The sequence below is a fragment of the Phyllobates terribilis genome, unplaced genomic scaffold (genome assembly GCF_046119375.1).
Source record: "Phyllobates terribilis strain yellow unplaced genomic scaffold, ASM4611937v1 Scaffold_10__3_contigs__length_209671492, whole genome shotgun sequence".
In the NCBI taxonomy this organism is placed as follows: Eukaryota; Metazoa; Chordata; class Amphibia; order Anura; family Dendrobatidae; genus Phyllobates; species Phyllobates terribilis.
In genome coordinates this window covers 192,768,417-192,789,751 of record NW_027362770.1, presented here as the reverse complement: position 1 = coordinate 192,789,751, position 21,335 = coordinate 192,768,417, and the positions used below count along the sequence as shown (strand labels likewise).

The 21,335-nt window shown below is 46.0% G+C and overlaps 1 protein-coding gene across 9 annotated transcripts in view; it reads right to left on the bottom strand.

The window, feature by feature from the left end:
* The window catches only part of CACNA1C (calcium voltage-gated channel subunit alpha1 C), a 553,842-nt gene that overhangs the window by 192,437 nt on the left and 340,070 nt on the right, over positions 1-21,335 (bottom strand). For all 9 annotated transcript variants that reach the window (XM_073650394.1, XM_073650389.1, XM_073650392.1 and 6 more), the window contains exons 4-8: positions 19,326-19,465; positions 19,079-19,218; positions 16,870-17,025; positions 16,490-16,686; positions 15,873-15,976 (exon numbers count right to left, since the gene is read on the bottom strand). In XM_073650394.1, the coding sequence (XP_073506495.1) occupies positions 15,873-15,976; positions 16,490-16,686; positions 16,870-17,025; positions 19,079-19,218; positions 19,326-19,465 (737 nt within the window). The remainder of the gene's footprint in view (positions 1-15,872; positions 15,977-16,489; positions 16,687-16,869; positions 17,026-19,078; positions 19,219-19,325; positions 19,466-21,335) is intronic.

The window sequence follows — 21,335 nt, the reverse complement described above, 5'->3', positions numbered from 1 at the left end:
GTACATACATTACATTACTGATCCTGAGTTACATCCTGTATTATACTCCAGAGCTGCACTCACTATTCTGCTGGTGCAGTCACTGTGTACATACATTACATTACTGATCCTGAGTTACATCCCGTATTATCCTCCAGAGCTGCACTCACTATTCTGCTGGTGCAGTCACTGTGTACATACATTACTGATCCTGAGTTACATCCTGTATTATACTCCAGAGCTGCACTCACTATTCTGCTGGTACAGTCACTGTGTACATACATTACATTACTGATCCTGAGTTACATCCTGTATTATACCCCAGAGCTGCACTCACTATTCTGCTGGTGCAGTCACTGTGTACATACATTACATTACTGATCCGGAGTTACATCCTGTATTATACTCCAGAGCTGCACTCACTATTCTGCTGGTGCAGTCACTGTGTACATACATTACATTACTGATCCTGAGTTACCTCCTGTATTATACTCCAGAGCTGCACTCACTATTCTGCTGGTGCAGTCACTGTGTACATACATTACATTACTGATCCTGAGTTACCTCCTGTATTATACTCCAGAGCTGCACTCACTATTCTGCTGGTGCAGTCACTGTGTACATACATTACATTACTGATCCTGAGTTACATCCTGTATTATACTCCAGAGCTGCACTCACTATTCTGCTGGTGCAGTCACTGTGTACACACATTACATTACTGATCCCGAGTTACCTCCTGTATTATACTCCAGAGCTGCACTCACTATTCTGCTGGTGCAGTCACTGTGTACATACATTACATTACTGATCCTGAGTTACCTCCTGTATTATACTCCAGAGCTGCACTCACTATTCTGCTGGTGCAGTCACTGTGTACATACATTACATTACTGATCCTGAGTTACCTCCTGTATTATACTCCAGAGCTGCACTCACTATTCTGCTGGTGCAGTCACTGTGTACATACATTACATTACTGATCCTGAGTTACATCCTGTATTATACTCCAGAGCTGCACTCACTATTCTGCTGGTGCAGTCACTGTGTACATACATTACATTACTGATCCTGAGTTACCTCCTGTATTATACTCCAGAGCTGCACTCACTATTCTGCTGGTGCAGTCACTGTGTACATACATTACATTACTGATCCTGAGTTACATCCTGTATTATACTCCAGAGCTGCACTCACTATTCTGCTGGTGTAGTCACTGTGTACATACATTACTGATCCTGAGTTACATCCTGTATTATACTCCAGAGCTGCACTCACTATTCTGCTGGTACAGTCACTGTGTACATACATTACATTACTGATCCTGAGTTACCTCCTGTATTATACTCCAGAGCTGCACTCACTATTCTGCTGGTGCAGTCACTGTGTACATACATTACATTACTGATCCTGAGTTACATCCTGTATTATACTCCAGTGCTGCACTCACTATTCTGCTGGTGCAGTCACTGTGTACATACATTACATTACTGATCCCGAGTTACCTCCTGTATTATACTACAGAGCTGCACTCACTATTCTGCTGGTGCAGTCACTGTGTACATACATTACATTACTGATCCTGAGTTACATCCTGTATTATACTCCAGAGCTGCACTCACTATTCTGCTGGTGCAGTCACTGTGTACATACATTACATTACTGATCCTGAGTTACCTCCTGTATTATACCCCAGAGCTGCACTCACTATTCTGCTGGTGCAGTCACTGTGTACATACATTACATTACTGATCCGGAGTTACATCCTGTATTATACTCCAGAGCTGCACTCACTATTCTGCTGGTGCAGTCACTGTGTACATACATTACATTACTGATCCTGAGTTACCTCCTGTATTATACTCCAGAGCTGCACTCACTATTCTGCTGGTGCAGTCACTGTGTACATACATTACATTACTGATCCTGAGTTACCTCCTGTATTATACTCCAGAGCTGCACTCACTATTCTGCTGGTGCAGTCACTGTGTACATACATTACATTACTGATCCTGAGTTACATCCTGTATTATACTCCAGAGCTGCACTCACTATTCTGCTGGTGCAGTCACTGTGTACACACATTACATTACTGATCCCGAGTTACCTCCTGTATTATACTCCAGAGCTGCACTCACTATTCTGCTGGTGCAGTCACTGTGTACATACATTACATTACTGATCCTGAGTTACCTCCTGTATTATACTCCAGAGCTGCACTCACTATTCTGCTGGTGCAGTCACTGTGTACATACATTACATTACTGATCCTGAGTTACCTCCTGTATTATACTCCAGAGCTGCACTCACTATTCTGCTGGTGCAGTCACTGTGTACATACATTACATTACTGATCCTGAGTTACATCCTGTATTATACTCCAGAGCTGCACTCACTATTCTGCTGGTGCAGTCACTGTGTACATACATTACATTACTGATCCTGAGTTACCTCCTGTATTATACTCCAGAGCTGCACTCACTATTCTGCTGGTGCAGTCACTGTGTACATACATTACATTACTGATCCTGAGTTACATCCTGTATTATGCTCCAGAGCTGCACTCACTATTCTGCTGGTGCAGTCACTGTGTACATACATTACATTACTGATCCTGAGTTACATCCTGTATTATACTCCAGAGCTGCACTCACTATTCTGCTGGTGCAGTCACTGTGTACATACATTACATTACTGATCCTGAGTTACATCCTGTATTATACTCCAGAGCTGCACTCACTATTCTGCTGGTGTAGTCACTGTGTACATACATTACTGATCCTGAGTTACATCCTGTATTATACTCCAGAGCTGCACTCACTATTCTGCTGGTACAGTCACTGTGTACATACATTACATTACTGATCCTGAGTTACCTCCTGTATTATACTCCAGAGCTGCACTCACTATTCTGCTGGTGCAGTCACTGTGTACATACATTACATTACTGATCCCGAGTTACCTCCTGTATTATACTCCAGAGCTGCACTCACTATTCTGCTGGTGCAGTCACTGTGTACATACATTACATTACTGATCCTGAGTTACATCCTGTATTATACTCCAGAGCTGCACTCACTATTCTGCTGGTGCAGTCACTGTGTACATACATTACATTACTGATCCTGAGTTACATCCTGTATTATACTCCAGAGCTGCAATCACTATTCTGCTGGTGCAGTCACTGTGTACATACATTACATTACTGATCCTGAGTTACCTCCTGTATTATACTCCAGAGCTGCACTCACTATTCTGCTGGTGCAGTCACTGTGTACATACATTACATTACTGATCCTGAGTTACATCCTGTATTATACTCCAGAGCTGCACTCACTATTCTGCTGGTGCAGTCACTGTGTACATACATTACATTACTGATCCTGAGTTACGTCCTGTATTATACTCCAGAGCTGCACTCACTATTCTGCTGGTGCAGTCGCTGTGTACATATATTACTGATCCTGAGTTACATCCTGTATTATACTCCAGAGCTGCACTCACTATTCTGCTGGTGCAGTCAGTGTGTACATACATTACATTACTGATCCCGAGTTACCTCCTGTATTATACTCCAGAGCTGCACTCACTATTCTGCTGGTGCAGTCACTGTGTACATACATTACATTACTGATCCTGAGTTACATCCTGTATTATACTCCAGAGCTGCACTCATTATTGTGCTGGTGCAGTCACTGTGTACATACATTACATTACTGATCCTGAGTTACCTCCTGTATTATACTCCAGAGCTGCACTCACTATTCTGCTGGTGCAGTCACTGTGTACATACATTACATTACTGATCCTGAGTTACATCCTGTATTATACTCCAGAGCTGCACTCACTATTCTGCTGGTGCAGTCACTGTGTACATACATTACATTACTGATCCTGAGTTACCTCCTGTATTATACTCCAGAGCTGCACTCACTATTCTGCTGGTGCAGTCACTGTGTACATACAATACATTACTGATCCTGAGTTACATCCTGTATTATACTCCAGAGCTGCACTCACTATTCTGCTGGTGCAGTCACTGTGTACATACATTACATTACTGATCCTGAGTTACATCCTGTATTATACTCCAGAGCTGCACTCACTATTCTGCTGGTGCAGTCACTGTGTACATACATTACATTACTGATCCTGAGTTACATCCTGTATTATACTCCAGAGCTGCACTCACTATTCTGCTGGTGCAGTCACTGTGTACACACATTACAATACTGATCCTGAGTTACATCCTGTATTATACTCCAGAGCTGCACTCACTATTCTGCTGGTGCAGTCACTGTGTACATACATTACATTACTGATCCTGAGTTACATCCTGTATTATACTCCAGAGCTGCAATCACTATTCTGCTGGTGCAGTCACTGTGTACATACATTACATTACTGATCCTGAGTTACCTCCTGTATTATACTCCAGAGCTGCACTCACTATTCTGCTGGTGCAGTCACTGTGTACATACATTACATTACTGATCCTGAGTTACATCCTGTATTATACTCCAGAGCTGCACTCACTATTCTGCTGGTGCAGTCACTGTGTACATACATTACATTACTGATCCTGAGTTACGTCCTGTATTATACTCCAGAGCTGCACTCACTATTCTGCTGGTGCAGTCACTGTGTACATACATTACTGATCCTGAGTTACATCCTGTATTATACTCCAGAGCTGCACTCACTATTCTGCTGGTGCAGTCAGTGTGTACATACATTACATTACTGATCCCGAGTTACCTCCTGTATTATACTCCAGAGCTGCACTCACTATTCTGCTGGTGCAGTCACTGTGTACATACATTACATTACTGATCCTGAGTTACCTCCTGTATTATACTCCAGAGCTGCACTCACTATTCTGCTGGTGCAGTCACTGTGTACATACATTACATTACTGATCCTGAGTTACATCCTGTATTATACTCCAGAGCTGCACTCACTATTCTGCTGGTGCAGTCACTGTGTACATACATTACATTACTGATCCCGAGTTACCTCCTGTATTATACCCCAGAGCTGCACTCACTATTCTGCTGGTGCAGTCACTGTGTACATACATTACATTACTGATCCTGAGTTACATCCTGTATTATACTCCAGAGCTGCACTCACTATTCTGCTGGTGCAGTCACTGTGTACATACATTACATTACTGATCCTGAGCTACATCCTGTATTATACTCCAGAGCTGCACTCACTATTCTGCTGGTGCAGTCACTGTGTACATACATTACATTACTGATTCTGAGTTATATCCTGTATTATACCCCAGAGCTGCACTCACTATTCTGCTAGTGCAGTCACTGTGTACATACATTACATTACTGATCCTGAGTTACGTCCTGTATTATACTCCAGAGCTGCACTCACTATTCTGCTGGTGCAGTCTCTGTGTACATACATTCCATTACTGATCCTGAGTTACCTCCTGTATTATACTCCAGAGCTGCACTCACTATTCTGCTGGTGCAGTCACTGTGTACATACATTACATTACTGATCCTGAGATACATCCTGTATTATACTCCAGAGCTGCACTCACTATTCTGCTGGTGCAGTCACTGTGTACATACATTACATTACTGATCCTGAGTTACATCCTGTATTATACTCCAGAGATGCACTCACTATTCTGCTGGTGCAGTCACTGTGTACATACATTACATTACTGATCCTGAGTTACATCCTGTATTATACTCCAGAGCTGCACTCACTATTCTGCTGGTGTAGTCACTGTGTACATACATTACTGATCCTGAGTTACATCCTGTATTATACTCCAGAGCTGCACTCACTATTCTGCTGGTACAGTCACTGTGTACATACATTACATTACTGATCCTGAGTTACATCCTGTATTATACCCCAGAGCTGCACTCACTATTCTGCTGGTGCAGTCACTGTGTACATACATTACATTACTGATCCGGAGTTACATCCTGTATTATACTCCAGAGCTGCACTCACTATTCTGCTGGTGCAGTCACTGTGTACATACATTACATTACTGATCCTGAGTTACCTCCTGTATTATACTCCAGAGCTGCACTCACTATTCTGCTGGTGCAGTCACTGTGTACATACATTACATTACTGATCCTGAGTTACATCCTGTATTATACTCCAGAGCTGCACTCACTATTCTGCTGGTGCAGTCACTGTGTACATACATTACATTACTGATCCTGAGTTACCTCCTGTATTATACTCCAGAGCTGCACTCACTATTCTGCTGGTGCAGTCACTGTGTACATACATTACATTACTGATCCTGAGTTACATCCTGTATTATACTCCAGAGCTGCACTCACTATTCTGCTGGTGGAGTCACTGTGTACATACATTACATTACTGATCCTGAGTTACATCCTGTATTATACTCCAGAGCTGCACTCACTATTCTGCTGGTGCAGTCACTGTGTACATACATTACATTACTGATCCTGAGTTACATCCTGTATTATACTCCAGAGCTGCACTCACTATTCTGCTGGTGCAGTCACTGTGTACATACATTATATTACTGATCCTGAGTTACATCCCGTATTATCCTCCAGAGCTGCACTCACTATTCTGCTGGTGCAGTCACTGTGTACATACATTACTGATCCTGAGTTACATCCTGTATTATACTCCAGAGCTGCACTCACTATTCTGCTGGTACAGTCACTGTGTACATACATTACATTACTGATCCTGAGTTACATCCTGTATTATACCCCAGAGCTGCACTCACTATTCTGCTGGTGCAGTCACTGTGTACATACATTACATTACTGATCCTGAGATACATCCTGTATTATACTCCAGAGCTGCACTCACTATTCTGCTGGTGCAGTCACTGTGTACATACATTACATTACTGATCCTGAGTTACATCCTCTATTACACTCCAGAGCTGCACTCACTATTCTGCTGGTGTAGTCACTGTGTACATACATTACTGATCCTGAGTTACATCCTGTATTATACTCCAGAGCTGCACTCACTATTCTGCTGGTACAGTCACTGTGTACATACATTACATTACTGATCCTGAGTTACCTCCTGTATTATACTCCAGAGCTGCACTCACTATTCTGCTGGTGCAGTCACTGTGTACATACATTACATTACTGATCCTGAGTTACATCCTGTATTATACTCCAGAGCTGCACTCACTATTCTGCTGGTGCAGTCACTGTGTACATACATTACATTACTGATCCTGAGTTACATCCTGTATTATACTCCAGAGCTGCACTCACTATTCTGCTGGTGCAGTCACTGTGTACATACATTACATTACTGATCCTGAGTTACCTCCTGTATTATACCCCAGAGCTGCACTCACTATTCTGCTGGTGCAGTCACTGTGTACATACATTACATTACTGATCCTGAGTTACATCCTGTATTATACTCCAGAGCTGCACTCACTATTCTGCTGGTGGAGTCACTGTGTACATACATTATATTACTGATCCTGAGTTACATCCTGTATTATACTCCAGAGCTGCACTCACTATTCTGCTGGTGCAGTCACTGTGTACATACATTACATTACTGATCCTGAGTTACACCCTGTATTATACTCCAGAGCTGCACTCACTATTCTGCTGGTGCAGTCACTGTGTACATACATTACATTACTGATCCTGAGTTACATCCCGTATTATCCTCCAGAGCTGCACTCACTATTCTGCTGGTGCAGTCACTGTGTACATACATTACTGATCCTGAGTTACATCCTGTATTATACTCCAGAGCTGCACTCACTATTCTGCTGGTACAGTCACTGTGTACATACATTACATTACTGATCCTGAGTTACATCCTGTATTATACCCCAGAGCTGCACTCACTATTCTGCTGGTGCAGTCACTGTGTACATACATTACATTACTGATCCGGAGTTACATCCTGTATTATACTCCAGAGCTGCACTCACTATTCTGCTGGTGCAGTCACTGTGTACATACATTACATTACTGATCCTGAGTTACCTCCTGTATTATACTCCAGAGCTGCACTCACTATTCTGCTGGTGCAGTCACTGTGTACATACATTACATTACTGATCCTGAGTTACCTCCTGTATTATACTCCAGAGCTGCACTCACTATTCTGCTGGTGCAGTCACTGTGTACATACATTACATTACTGATCCTGACTTACATCCTGTATTATACTCCAGAGCTGCACTCACTATTCTGCTGGTGCAGTCACTGTGTACACACATTACATTACTGATCCCGAGTTACCTCCTGTATTATACTCCAGAGCTGCACTCACTATTCTGCTGGTGCAGTCACTGTGTACATACATTACATTACTGATCCTGAGTTACCTCCTGAATTATACTCCAGAGCTGCACTCACTATTCTGCTGGTGCAGTCACTGTGTACATACATTACATTACTGATCCTGAGTTACCTCCTGTATTATACTCCAGAGCTGCACTCACTATTCTGCTGGTGCAGTCACTGTGTACATACATTACATTACTGATCCTGAGTTACATCCTGTATTATACTCCAGAGCTGCACTCACTATTCTGCTGGTGCAGTCACTGTGTACATACATTACATTACTGATCCTGAGTTACCTCCTGTATTATACTCCAGAGCTGCACTCACTATTCTGCTGGTGCAGTCACTGTGTACATACATTACATTACTGATCCTGAGTTACATCCTGTATTATACTCCAGTGCTGCACTCACTATTCTGCTGGTGCAGTCACTGTGTACATTACATTACTGATCCCGAGTTACCTCCTGTATTATACTACAGAGCTGCACTCACTATTCTGCTGGTGCAGTCACTGTGTACATACATTACATTACTGATCCTGAGTTACATCCTGTATTATACTCCAGAGCTGCACTCACTATTCTGCTGGTGCAGTCACTGTGTACATACATTACATTACTGATCCTGAGTTACATCCTGTATTATACTCCAGAGCTGCACTCACTATTCTGCTGGTGCAGTCACTGTGTACATACATTACATTACTGATCCTGAGTTACCTCCTGCATTATACCCCAGAGCTGCACTCACTATTCTGCTGGTGCAGTCACTGTGTACATACATTACATTACTGATCCGGAGTTACAACCTGTATTATACTCCAGAGCTGCACTCACTATTCTGCTGGTGCAGTCACTGTGTACATACATTACATTACTGATCCTGAGTTACCTCCTGTATTATACTCCAGAGCTGCACTCACTATTCTGCTGGTGCAGTCACTGTGTACATACATTACATTACTGATCCTGAGTTACCTCCTGTATTATACTCCAGAGCTGCACTCACTATTCTGCTGGTGCAGTCACTGTGTACATACATTACATTACTGATCCTGAGTTACATCCTGTATTATACTCCAGAGCTGCACTCACTATTCTGCTGGTGCAGTCACTGTGTACACACATTACATTACTGATCCCGAGTTACCTCCTGTATTATACTCCAGAGCTGCACTCACTATTCTGCTGGTGCAGTCACTGTGTACATACATTACATTACTGATCCTGAGTTACCTCCTGTATTATACTCCAGAGCTGCACTCACTATTCTGCTGGTGCAGTCACTGTGTACATACATTACATTACTGATCCTGAGTTACCTCCTGTATTATACTCCAGAGCTGCACTCACTATTCTGCTGGTGCAGTCACTGTGTACATACATTACATTACTGATCCTGAGTTACATCCTGTATTATACTCCAGAGCTGCACTCACTATTCTGCTGGTGCAGTCACTGTGTACATACATTACATTACTGATCCTGAGTTACCTCCTGTATTATACTCCAGAGCTGCACTCACTATTCTGCTGGTGCAGTCACTGTGTACATACATTACATTACTGATCCTGAGTTACATCCTGTATTATGCTCCAGAGCTGCACTCACTATTCTGCTGGTGCAGTCACTGTGTACATACATTACATTACTGATCCTGAGTTACATCCTGTATTATACTCCAGAGCTGCACTCACTATTCTGCTGGTGCAGTCACTGTGTACATACATTACATTACTGATCCTGAGTTACATCCTGTATTATACTCCAGAGCTGCACTCACTATTCTGCTGGTGGAGTCACTGTGTACATACATTAAATTACTGATCCTGAGTTACATCCTGTATTATACTCCAGAGCTGCACTCACTATTCTGCTGGTGCAGTCACTGTGTACATACATTACATTACTGATCCTGAGTTACATCCTGTATTATACTCCAGAGCTGCACTCACTATTCTGCTGGTGCAGTCACTGTGTACATACATTACATTACTGATCCTGAGTTACATCCCGTATTATCCTCCAGAGCTGCACTCACTATTCTGCTGGTGCAGTCACTGTGTACATACATTACTGATCCTGAGTTACATCCTGTATTATACTCCAGAGCTGCACTCACTATTCTGCTGGTACAGTCACTGTGTACATACATTACATTACTGATCCTGAGTTACATCCTGTATTATACTCCAGAGCTGCACTCACTATTCTGCTGGTGCAGTCACTGTGTACATACATTACATTACTGATCCTGAGTTACATCCTGTATTATACCCCAGAGCTGCACTCACTATTCTGCTGGTGCAGTCACTGTGTACATACATTACTGATCCTGAGTTACATCCTGTATTATACTCCAGAGCTGCACTCACTATTCTGCTGGTACAGTCACTGTGTACATACATTACATTACTGATCCTGAGTTACATCCTGTATTATACCCCAGAGCTGCACTCACTATTCTGCTGGTGCAGTCACTGTGTACATACATTACATTACTGATCCTGAGTTACCTCCTGTATTATACTCCAGAGCTGCACTCACTATTCTGCTGGTGCAGTCACTGTGTACATACATTACATTACTGATCCTGAGTTACCTCCTGTATTATACTCCAGAGCTGCACTCACTATTCTGCTGGTGCAGTCACTGTGTACATACATTACATTACTGATCCTGAGTTACATCCTGTATTATACTCCAGAGCTGCACTCACTATTCTGCTGGTGCAGTCACTGTGTACATACATTACATTACTGATCCTGAGTAACCTCCTGTATTATACTCCAGAGCTGCACTCACTATTCTGCTGGTGCAGTCACTGTGTACATACATTACATTACTGATCCTGAGTTACCTCCTGTATTATACTCCAGAGCTGCACTCACTATTCTGCTGGTGCAGTCACTGTGTACATACATTACATTACTGATCCTGAGTTACCTCCTGTATTATACTCCAGAGCTGCACTCACTATTCTGCTGGTGCAGTCACTGTGTACATACATTACATTACTGATCCTGAGTTACCTCCTGTATTATACTCCAGAGCTGCACTCACTATTCTGCTGGTGCAGTCACTGTGTACATACATTACATTACTGATCCTGAGTTACCTCCTGTATTATACTCCAGAGCTGCACTCACTATTCTGCTGGTGCAGTCACTGTGTACATACATTACATTACTGATCCTGAGTTACATCCTGTATTATACTCCAGAGCTGCACTCACTATTCTGCTGGTGGAGTCACTGTGTACATACATTACATTACTGATCCTGAGTTACATCCTGTATTATACTCCAGAGCTGCACTCACTATTCTGCTGGTGCAGTCACTGTGTACATACATTACATTACTGATCCTGAGTTACATCCTGTATTATACTCCAGAGCTGCACTCACTATTCTGCTGGTGCAGTCACTGTGTACATACATTACATTACTGATCCTGAGTTACATCCTGTATTATACTCCAGAGCTGCACTCACTATTCTGCTGGTGCAGTCACTGTGTACTTACATTACATTACTGATCCTGCGTTACATCCCGTATTATCCTCCAGAGCTGCACTCACTATTCTGCTGGTGCAGTCACTGTGTACATACATTACTGATCCTGAGTTACATCCTGTATTATACTCCAGAGCTGCACTCACTATTCTGCTGGTGCAGTCACTGTGTACATACATTACATTACTGATCCTGAGTTACATCCTGTATTATACTCCAGAGCTGCACTCACTATTCTGCTGGTGCAGTCACTGTGTACATACATTACATTACTGATCCTGAGTTACCTCCTGTATTATACTCCAGAGCTGCACTCACTATTCTGCTGGTGCAGTCACTGTGTACATACATTACATTACTGATCCTGAGTTACCTCCTGTATTATACTCCAGAGCTGCACTCACTATTCTGCTGGTGCAGTCACTGTGTACATACATTACATTACTGATCCTGAGTTACATCCTGTATTATACTCCAGAGCTGCACTCACTATTCTGCTGGTGGAGTCACTGTGTACATACATTACATTACTGATCCTGAGTTACATCCTGTATTATACTCCAGAGCTGCACTCACTATTCTGCTGGTGCAGTCACTGTGTACATACATTACATTACTGATCCTGAGTTACATCCTCTATTATACTCCAGAGCTGCACTCACTATTCTGCTGGTGCAGTCACTATGTACATACATTACATTACTGATCCTGAGTTACATCCTGTATTATACTCCAGAGCTGCACTCACTATTCTGCTGGTGCAGTCACTGTGTACTTACATTACATTACTGATCCTGCGTTACATCCCGTATTATCCTCCAGAGCTGCACTCACTATTCTGCTGGTGCAGTCACTGTGTACATACATTACTGATCCTGAGTTACATCCTGTATTATACTCCAGAGCTGCACTCACTATTCTGCTGGTGCAGTCACTGTGTACATACATTACATTACTGATCCTGAGTTACATCCTGTATTATACTCCAGAGCTGCACTCACTATTCTGCTGGTGCAGTCACTGTGTACATACATTACATTACTGATCCTGAGTTACCTCCTGTATTATACTCCAGAGCTGCACTCACTATTCTGCTGGTGCAGTCACTGTGTACATACATTACATTACTGATCCTGGGTTACATCCTGTATTATACTCCAGAGCTGCACTCACTATTCTGCTGGTGCAGTCACTGTGTACATACATTACATTACTGATCCTGAGTTACATCCTGTATTATACTCCAGAGCTGCACTCACTATTCTGCTGGTGCAGTCACTGTGTACATACATTACATTACTGATCCTGAGTTACCTCCTGTATTATACTCCAGAGCTGCACTCACTATTCTGCTGGTGCAGTCACTGTGTACATACATTACATTACTGATCCTGAGTTACATCCTGTATTATACTCCAGAGCTGCACTCACTATTCTGCTGGTGCAGTCACTGTGTACACACATTACATTACTGATCCTGAGTTACCTCCTGTATTATACTCCAGAGCTGCACTCACTATTCTGCTGGTGCAGTCACTGTGTACATACATTACATTACTGATCCTGAGTTACATCCTGTATTATGCTCCAGAGCTGCACTCACTATTCTGCTGGTGCAGTCACTGTGTACACACATTACATTACTGATCCTGAGTTACATCCTGTATTATACTCCAGAGCTGCACTCACTATTCTGCTGGTGCAGTCACTGTGTACACACATTACATTACTGATCCTGACTTACCTCCTGTATTATACTCCAGAGCTGCACTCACTATTCTGCTGGTGCAGTCACTGTGTGCATACATTACATTACTGATCCTGAGTTACATCCTGTATTATACTCCAGAGCTGCACTCACTATTCTGCTGGTGCAGTCACTGTGTACATACATTACATTACTGATCCTGAGTTACCTCCTGTATTATACTCCAGAGCTGCACTCACTATTCTGCTGGTGCAGTCACTGTGTACATACATTACATTACTGATCCTGAGTTACATCCTGTATTATACTCCAGAGCTGCACTCACTATTCTGCTGGTGCAGTCACTGTGTACATACATTACTGATCCTGAGTTACATCCTGTATTATACTCCAGAGCTGCACTCACTATTCTGCTGGTGCAGTCACTGTGTACATACATTACATTACTGATCCTGAGCACATCCTATATTATACTCCAGAGCTGCACTCACTATTCTGCTGGTGCAGTCACTGTGTACATACATTACATTACTGATCCTGAGTTACCTCCTGTATTATACTCCAGAGCTGCACTCACTATTCTGCTGGTGCAGTCACTGTGTACATACATTACATTACTGATCCTGAGTTACATCCTGTATTATACTCCAGAGCTGCACTCACTATTCTGCTGGTGCAGTCACTGTGTACATACATTACATTACTGATCCTGAGTTACCTCCTGTATTATACTCCAGAGCTGCACTCACTATTCTGCTGGTGCAGTCACTGTGTACATACATTACATTACTGATCCTGAGTTACATCCTGTATTATACTCCAGAGCTGCACTCACTATTCTGCTGGTTCAGTCACTGTGTACATACATTACATTACTGATCCTGAGTTACCTCCTGTATTATACTCCAGAGCTGCACTCACTATTCTGCTGGTGCAGTCACTGTGTACATACATTACATTACTGATCCTGAGTTACATCCTGTATTATACTCCAGAGCTGCACTCACTATTCTGCTGGTGCAGTCACTGTGTACACACATTACATTACTGATCCTGAGTTACCTCCTGTATTATACTCCAGAGCTGCACTCACTATTCTGCTGGTGCAGTCACTGTGTACATACATTACATTACTGATCCTGAGTTACCTCCTGTATTATACTCCAGAGCTGCACTCACTATTCTGCTGGTGCAGTCACTGTGTACATACATTGCATTACTGATCATGAGTTACCTCCTGTATTATACTCCAGAGCTGCACTCACTATTCTGCTGGTGCAGTCACTGTGTACATACATTACATTACTGATCATGAGTTACCTCCTGTATTATACTCCAGAGCTGCACTCACTATTCTGCTGGTGCAGTCAATGTGTACATACATTACTGATCCTGGGTTACATCCTGTATTATTCTCCAGAGCTGCACTCACTATTCTGCTGGTGCAGTCAATGTGTACATACATTACTGATCCTGAGTTACCTCCTGTATTATTCTCCAGAGCTGCACTCACTATTCTGCTGGTGCAGTCACTGTGTACATACATTACATTACTGATCCTGAGTTACATCCTGTATTTTTCTCCAGAGCTGCACTCACTATTCTGCTGGTGCAGTCACTGTGTACATACATTACATTACTGATCCTGAGTTACATCCTGTATTTTTCTCCAGAGCTGCACTCACTATTCTGCTGGTGCAGTCACTGTGTACATACATTACATTACTGATCCTGAGTTACATCCTGTATTTTTCTCCAGAGCTGCACTCACTAGTCTGCTGGTGCAGTCACTGTGTACATACATTACATTACTGATCCTGAGTTACCTCCTGTATTTTTCTGCAGAGCTGCACTCACTATTCTGCTGGTGCAGTCACTGTGTACATACATTACATTACTGATCCTGAGTTACATCCTGTATTATACTCCAGAGCTGCACTCACTATTCTGCTGGTGCAGTCACTGTGTACATACATTACATTACTGATCCTGAGTTACCTTCTGTATTATACTCCAGAGCTGCACTCACTATTCTGCTGGTGCAGTCACTGTGTACATACATTACATTACTGATCCTGAGTTACCTTCTGTATTATACTCCAGAGCTGCACTCACTATTCAGAATAATGTAACAAATAAGTAAATCACCAGAGCGGCTTTTTGCAGTCGCTGAACCAGTGCAGAATTGTAACTTCCATGAAACCCCTGAAATTGTGCCTGGTCTGGTGCCCACCCCCTTGCGTCTATGGGTGTCAGTGGGGTGGGGGGATGCCCAGGTGAATCCCCCCTTACACAGGCGTCTTGCACTGGTGGCCGGTGAGATCTGGCAGTGATTAGAAGACGTGGCAGCCTCTTACCCGCTCAACACACCGAGAACCAAATTCAGCACGAAAAACGATCCAAAGATGACGAGGCTGACGAAGTAAAAGCACGGCAGCTCATACCCCATGGCATCCTGCATCTAGAGAGAGGAAAGAGGCGACATGTCAGTTACACCCATTATATGTGCAGGCAGCCGGCAGATTTGTGAATGCAGCTCTGGATGTGAGTAGAGACACGAGCAGTAATGGATGGCCTAACTCGCTGACAATACCCTCCGTGATAGATGGGGGTGCAGAAGATACGTGGTTAACATCCGCGCCCCCCGCTTCCCAGAAGAGCCGCTATTTATAAACGCTTTCATCTCCCCCCAGCCTCCGGAAATCCACTTCAAAGTCTTATCGGCGGCCTCACCCCCATCGACCCTGAACTCAGGGGCCTCGCACAAAAAGACGCTATGGTTGACCATGACGAAGTGGATGTTTCACTTTAGGCCCTGGGGCCAGAAGAGGATTCCAGAGCAGAACTCCCAGACGTGAGATACAAAAGGAAACTGTGGAAAGCGGCAAAAACAGGACCCTGGGAAATGGCTACTGGCCCCCATCCACCCGAACAAGTCATGGGAAATGTACCATCCGAGGAGCCGGGCACCTACCCAGTATAACACGTCCGTCCATCCCTCCATGGTGATGCACTGGAAGACAGTCAGCATGGCGAATGCAAAGTTGTCGAAATTAGTGATGCCATGCTTAGGTCCGTCCCACCCGGACTCGCACACGGACTCGTTAGGACAGTGCCGTCCGTTATTGCTATTGAGAGCGCAGGGCGACGGCTCCTCTTCTGCGGGAACTTCTGAAAAATGACAAAAAAGGGGAAAAAAAAAAAAAAGAAATGTGAGAAAGAGGCAAGACGGAGACTGACGGGCGTTACAGTTGTATCCTGGACTCCACACTGATACATTGCCCTCAGCTCACAGAGGATTGTCTGGACTGGAGGGGATGATATTCCGGTGGATTTACCCCCATTTTTTCTTACCTTTGTTGGTCAGGAAGTAGCAGGTTTTGTGCATTTTGCCCATAAACAGCTCCAGGCCGATGATAGCGTAGATGATGATGACGAACAGGACGAGCAGCGCGATGTGCAGCAGAGGAACCATGGCCTTGATGATGGAGTTCAGCACCACCTGGAGACCTGCGGAGAGAAAAAAAAAACGTCATCTATGCAGCGTCCGCACAAAAGCAGAAGCTTTATCTGCCAGTCTGAAACTACAGTCGTAGGTTTTCATATTTTGCTGCTTTCAGTGGTTTTCGATCTTTTAGTCGGATGTTTCTATGGTTACTGGAGTACAATTATCATAATTTTAGAAGAATAACGAACAAGGGGAAATATTGAGGCTTTAATAGAAACTTCATAGATTTGTCAATAAAAGTGAAAAAAAACTTCCGGAATGTTTATAATTGTCCATCAATAACCATAGAAACAGCCGACTAAAAGAGCGAAAAACACCGAAGAGGCAAAATGTGAAAAGCAAAACTTGTGAGCTGCAAAAGTGTACAGCAGTCTACTGGCCTGAGAGACACCAGGACGCTCTCGTGGCTTCTAGGAAATCAATACGAGACTATGGGGATTGTTTGACAAATCCCAGTGTGAACAGAGCCTGACCTCCGCCACAATGTAACGATTGCTAACTCTCCTCGGGGAGAACGCTTTAATTACACCTAATAGTCGTGGGAAGATAGATGAGACAAGTCTGTGAATATAAGATGCGTTTCGGGTAATATCTGTACTAAGACTACAGGGAACGTCGGCACGGGGATGGTGCCCCATACACCGCGTCTAGGAGTCAGCCCCCATCATAGATGATCTATCCTGAGGATCGGCCATAGATTTTGTGCCCTGGGACACCCCGGTAAAGACAGATGAGACCTAAGGACTTATTGTGTTTTGTTTTTCCTTTTTTCTTCCAGTGAATCGGCAACGTCCGGCCCAGAAGAGGACCGTCGATCTCTGTATTACTTCTCCAGCCCTTCATCTTCCGCCATCTGCTGAGGACAATCTGTCCGGTGGAGTTTTGCAGCGAGATTTACGGCTCCGTTCTCCGTGTCGTACATTACGCTGAGTGTTATGAGCCGCGCAGATGATGATTACACTGCCAATTTAGCACATGTCGCTAGAAGTCTCTGGGAATTGAGGCAGGACCGGGAGCCGCATCCGCAGCGCCTGACGATAATGGAGACTTTCAGAAAAAGCGGAAAAGTTGGATGCAAGCCCGCAGCTAAACGATGGCATGTCTGTCAGCAGCAGCAGCGGGCAAAGCTTGGCATGGGCAGAAATTACTGCTTAATTAGCGCGCTCCACATGACAAAGACGACACGGTCTGTCACTGCCGTAAACACCCGCGCTGCCATCGCATCGACAGGGTGGCACAGGGAGATCGCCATGAGGAAGAGGACGGAAATCATCAGCGTCCACGTCTGGATGTGTCCATAAGAGTCATCCTGCTCCAGCTGTGCCCCCCCCTCTATGATGATGTGCCCCCCGCCACGATGATGTGCCCCCCGCCACGATGATGTGCTCCCCGCCACGATGATGCGCCCCCCACCATGATGATGCGCCCGCCACGATGATGTGCCCCCTGCCATGATGATGTGCCCCCGCCACAATGATGCGCCCCCCACCACGATGATGCGCCCGCCACGATGATGTGCCCCCTGCCATGATGATGTGCCCCCGCCACAATGATGCGCTCCCCGCCACTATGATGCGCCCCCCACCACGATGATGCGCCCGCCACGATGATGTGCCCCCTGCCATGATGACGTGCCCCCGCCACGATGATGTGCCCCTGCCATGATGACGTGCCCCCGCCACGATGATGCGCTCCCCGCCACGATGATGCACCTGCTACGATGATGCCACGATGATGCGCCTGCTATGATGTGCCCCCCGCCATGATGATGTGCCCCCGCCATGATGATGTGCCCGCACCACGATGATGCGCCTGCTACGATGTGCCCGCCATGATGATGTGCCCCCCGCCATGATGATGTGCCCCCCGCCACGATGATGTGCCCCCCGCCACGATGATGTGCCCCCCGCCATGATGATGTGCCCCCCGCCACGATGATGTGCCCCCCGCCATGATGATGTGCCCCCCGCCACGATGATGTGCCCCCCCGCCACGATGATGCGCCCTCGCCTTCACAATGCCTCTAGTTATGTGACCGCAGGTCCGCGCACTTACTAGGTACCCCGGAGACCAGTCTGAGGGGTCTGAGGACTCGAAATGCTCGCAGCGCTTTAACATCAAATCCAGCCCCTTTGCCGCCGAGGGCGCTGCCACCATCTGCCTTGGTCGCTTGCTCTAAAATTGCACTGAAAAGCCTGCGAGGAAGAAAAAAGAAGTGAATGGAAACATGGTATCACCAGAGCAATATTCAACTCATCCAAGAGCGGAGGGGCACAGAGTGTTTCAGAGATGGAGAGCTCACCCTACGACCACGATGATGAAGTCCAGCAGGTTCCAGCCATTGCGGAGGTATGCGTTGGGATGAAACAGCAGCCCGTATGCAATGACTTTAAGAAAAGCTTCCACCGTGAAGATGATGAGGAAAAGGTATTCCACCCGCTCCTACAGGGAAGAGACACATAGGAGATAAATATACATCCACCTGCACGATTACAACCCCGGACTAGGAGGTTACTGGCCCTTTAAATGTCACATTAGCAGAAGGATAAAGCGGTTATCACACGCCATGAAATACAGCTCGAGACGGAGGCGGCAGCGCGGCCAGGTATAATGGTCCAGATAAATCCTGACAGTCTTAAGTGAGTCATTAAACAAAGGCTGACGCGGGACCCCCGCTATATTGATCCCCCCAAGTATCTCTGCAGCGCAGATCCGAGGCCGGTGAGATTAAAAAGCGATTGATATCGATCGCATTTTACATCTTCAGTTCCGGACATTTGATCGTGAGATTTACATCCACATAGAAGACAATGAGATCTGAGCCGAAAGAGACTCCGGGGGCCAAAACCCAACTCTGGGTGACAGGCTGCCGACACCAGGGGGCGCAACAACAACAAAACATAATGTAGACACCACCAGAACCAGAAATGACCCTGACCATGAGAGGGAGTCGCTAAGACCCCCAGTCTGCTGAGCGGAGTATCTAAGCCCACCATGTGTGAAGTGTAACTTTTCTTTCTCAGCACTGCCCCCTCTTGTTTTTGGTGCGTTCCTCTCTCGCTGAGAGATGGTGGCATTCCCCTCTCACCGACCTTCCTCGTGTCTGGCCAGTGGTGGTGTTCCCCTCTCACAGACCTCCCTCGTGTCTGGCCAGTGGTGGCGTTCCCCTCTCACCGACCTCCCCTCGTGTCTGGCCAGTGGTGGTGTTCACATCTCACCGACCTCCCTCGTGTCTGGCCAGCGGTGGTGTTCACATCTCACCGACCACCCTCGTGTCTGGCCAGTGGTGGCGTTCCCCTCTCGCAGACCTCCCTCGTGTCTGGCCAGTGGTGGCGTTCCCCTCTCACCGACCTCCCTCGTGTCTGGCCAGTGGTGGCGTTCCCCTCTCACCGACCTTCTCGTGTCTGGGCTGGGGTGGCATTCCCCTCTCACCGACCTCCCTCGTGTCTGGCCAGTGGTGGCGTTCCCCTCTCACCAACCTCCCTCGTGTCTGGCCAGTGGTGGCGTTCCCCTCTCACCGACCTCCCTCGTGTCTGGCCAGTGGTGGCGTTCCCCTCTCGCAGACCTCCCTCGTTTCTGGCCAGGGTTGGCGTTCCCCTCTCACCGACCTTCTCGTGTCTGGGCTGGGGTGGCGTTCCTCTCTCACCGACCTTCTTCGTGTCTGGGCTGGGGTGGCGTTCCCCTCTCACCGACCTTCCTCGTGTCTGGGCTGGGGTGTCGTTCACCTCTCGCAGACCTCCCCCGTGTCTGGCCAGGGGTGGCATTCCCCTCTTGCCAACCTCCCTCGTGTCTGGCCAGGGGTGGCGTTCCCCTCACACCGACCTCCCTTGTGTTTGGCCTGGGGTGGTGTTCCCCTCTCGCCGACCTCCCTCGTGTCTGGCCAGTGGTGGTGTTCCCCTCTCACCGACCTCTCTCGTGTCTGGCCAGTGGTGGCGTTCCCCTCTCACCGACCTCCCCTCGTGTCTGGCCAGTGGTGGTGTTCACATCTCACCGACCTCCCTCGTGTCTGGCCAGCGGTGGTGTTCACATCTCACCGACCTCCCTCGTGTCTGGCCAGTGGTGGTGTTCACATCTCACCGACCACCCTCGTGTCTGGCCAGTGGTGGCGTTCCCCTCTCACCGACCTCCCTCGTGTCTGGCCTGGGGTGGCATTCCCCTATCACCGACCTCCCTCGTGTCTGGCCAGTGGTGGTTATCACATCTCACCGACCTCCCTTGTGTCTGGCCAGTGGTGGCGTTCCCCTCTCACCGACCTCCTTCGTGTCTGGCCTGGGGTGGAGTTCCCCTCTCACCGACCTCCCTCGTGTCTGGC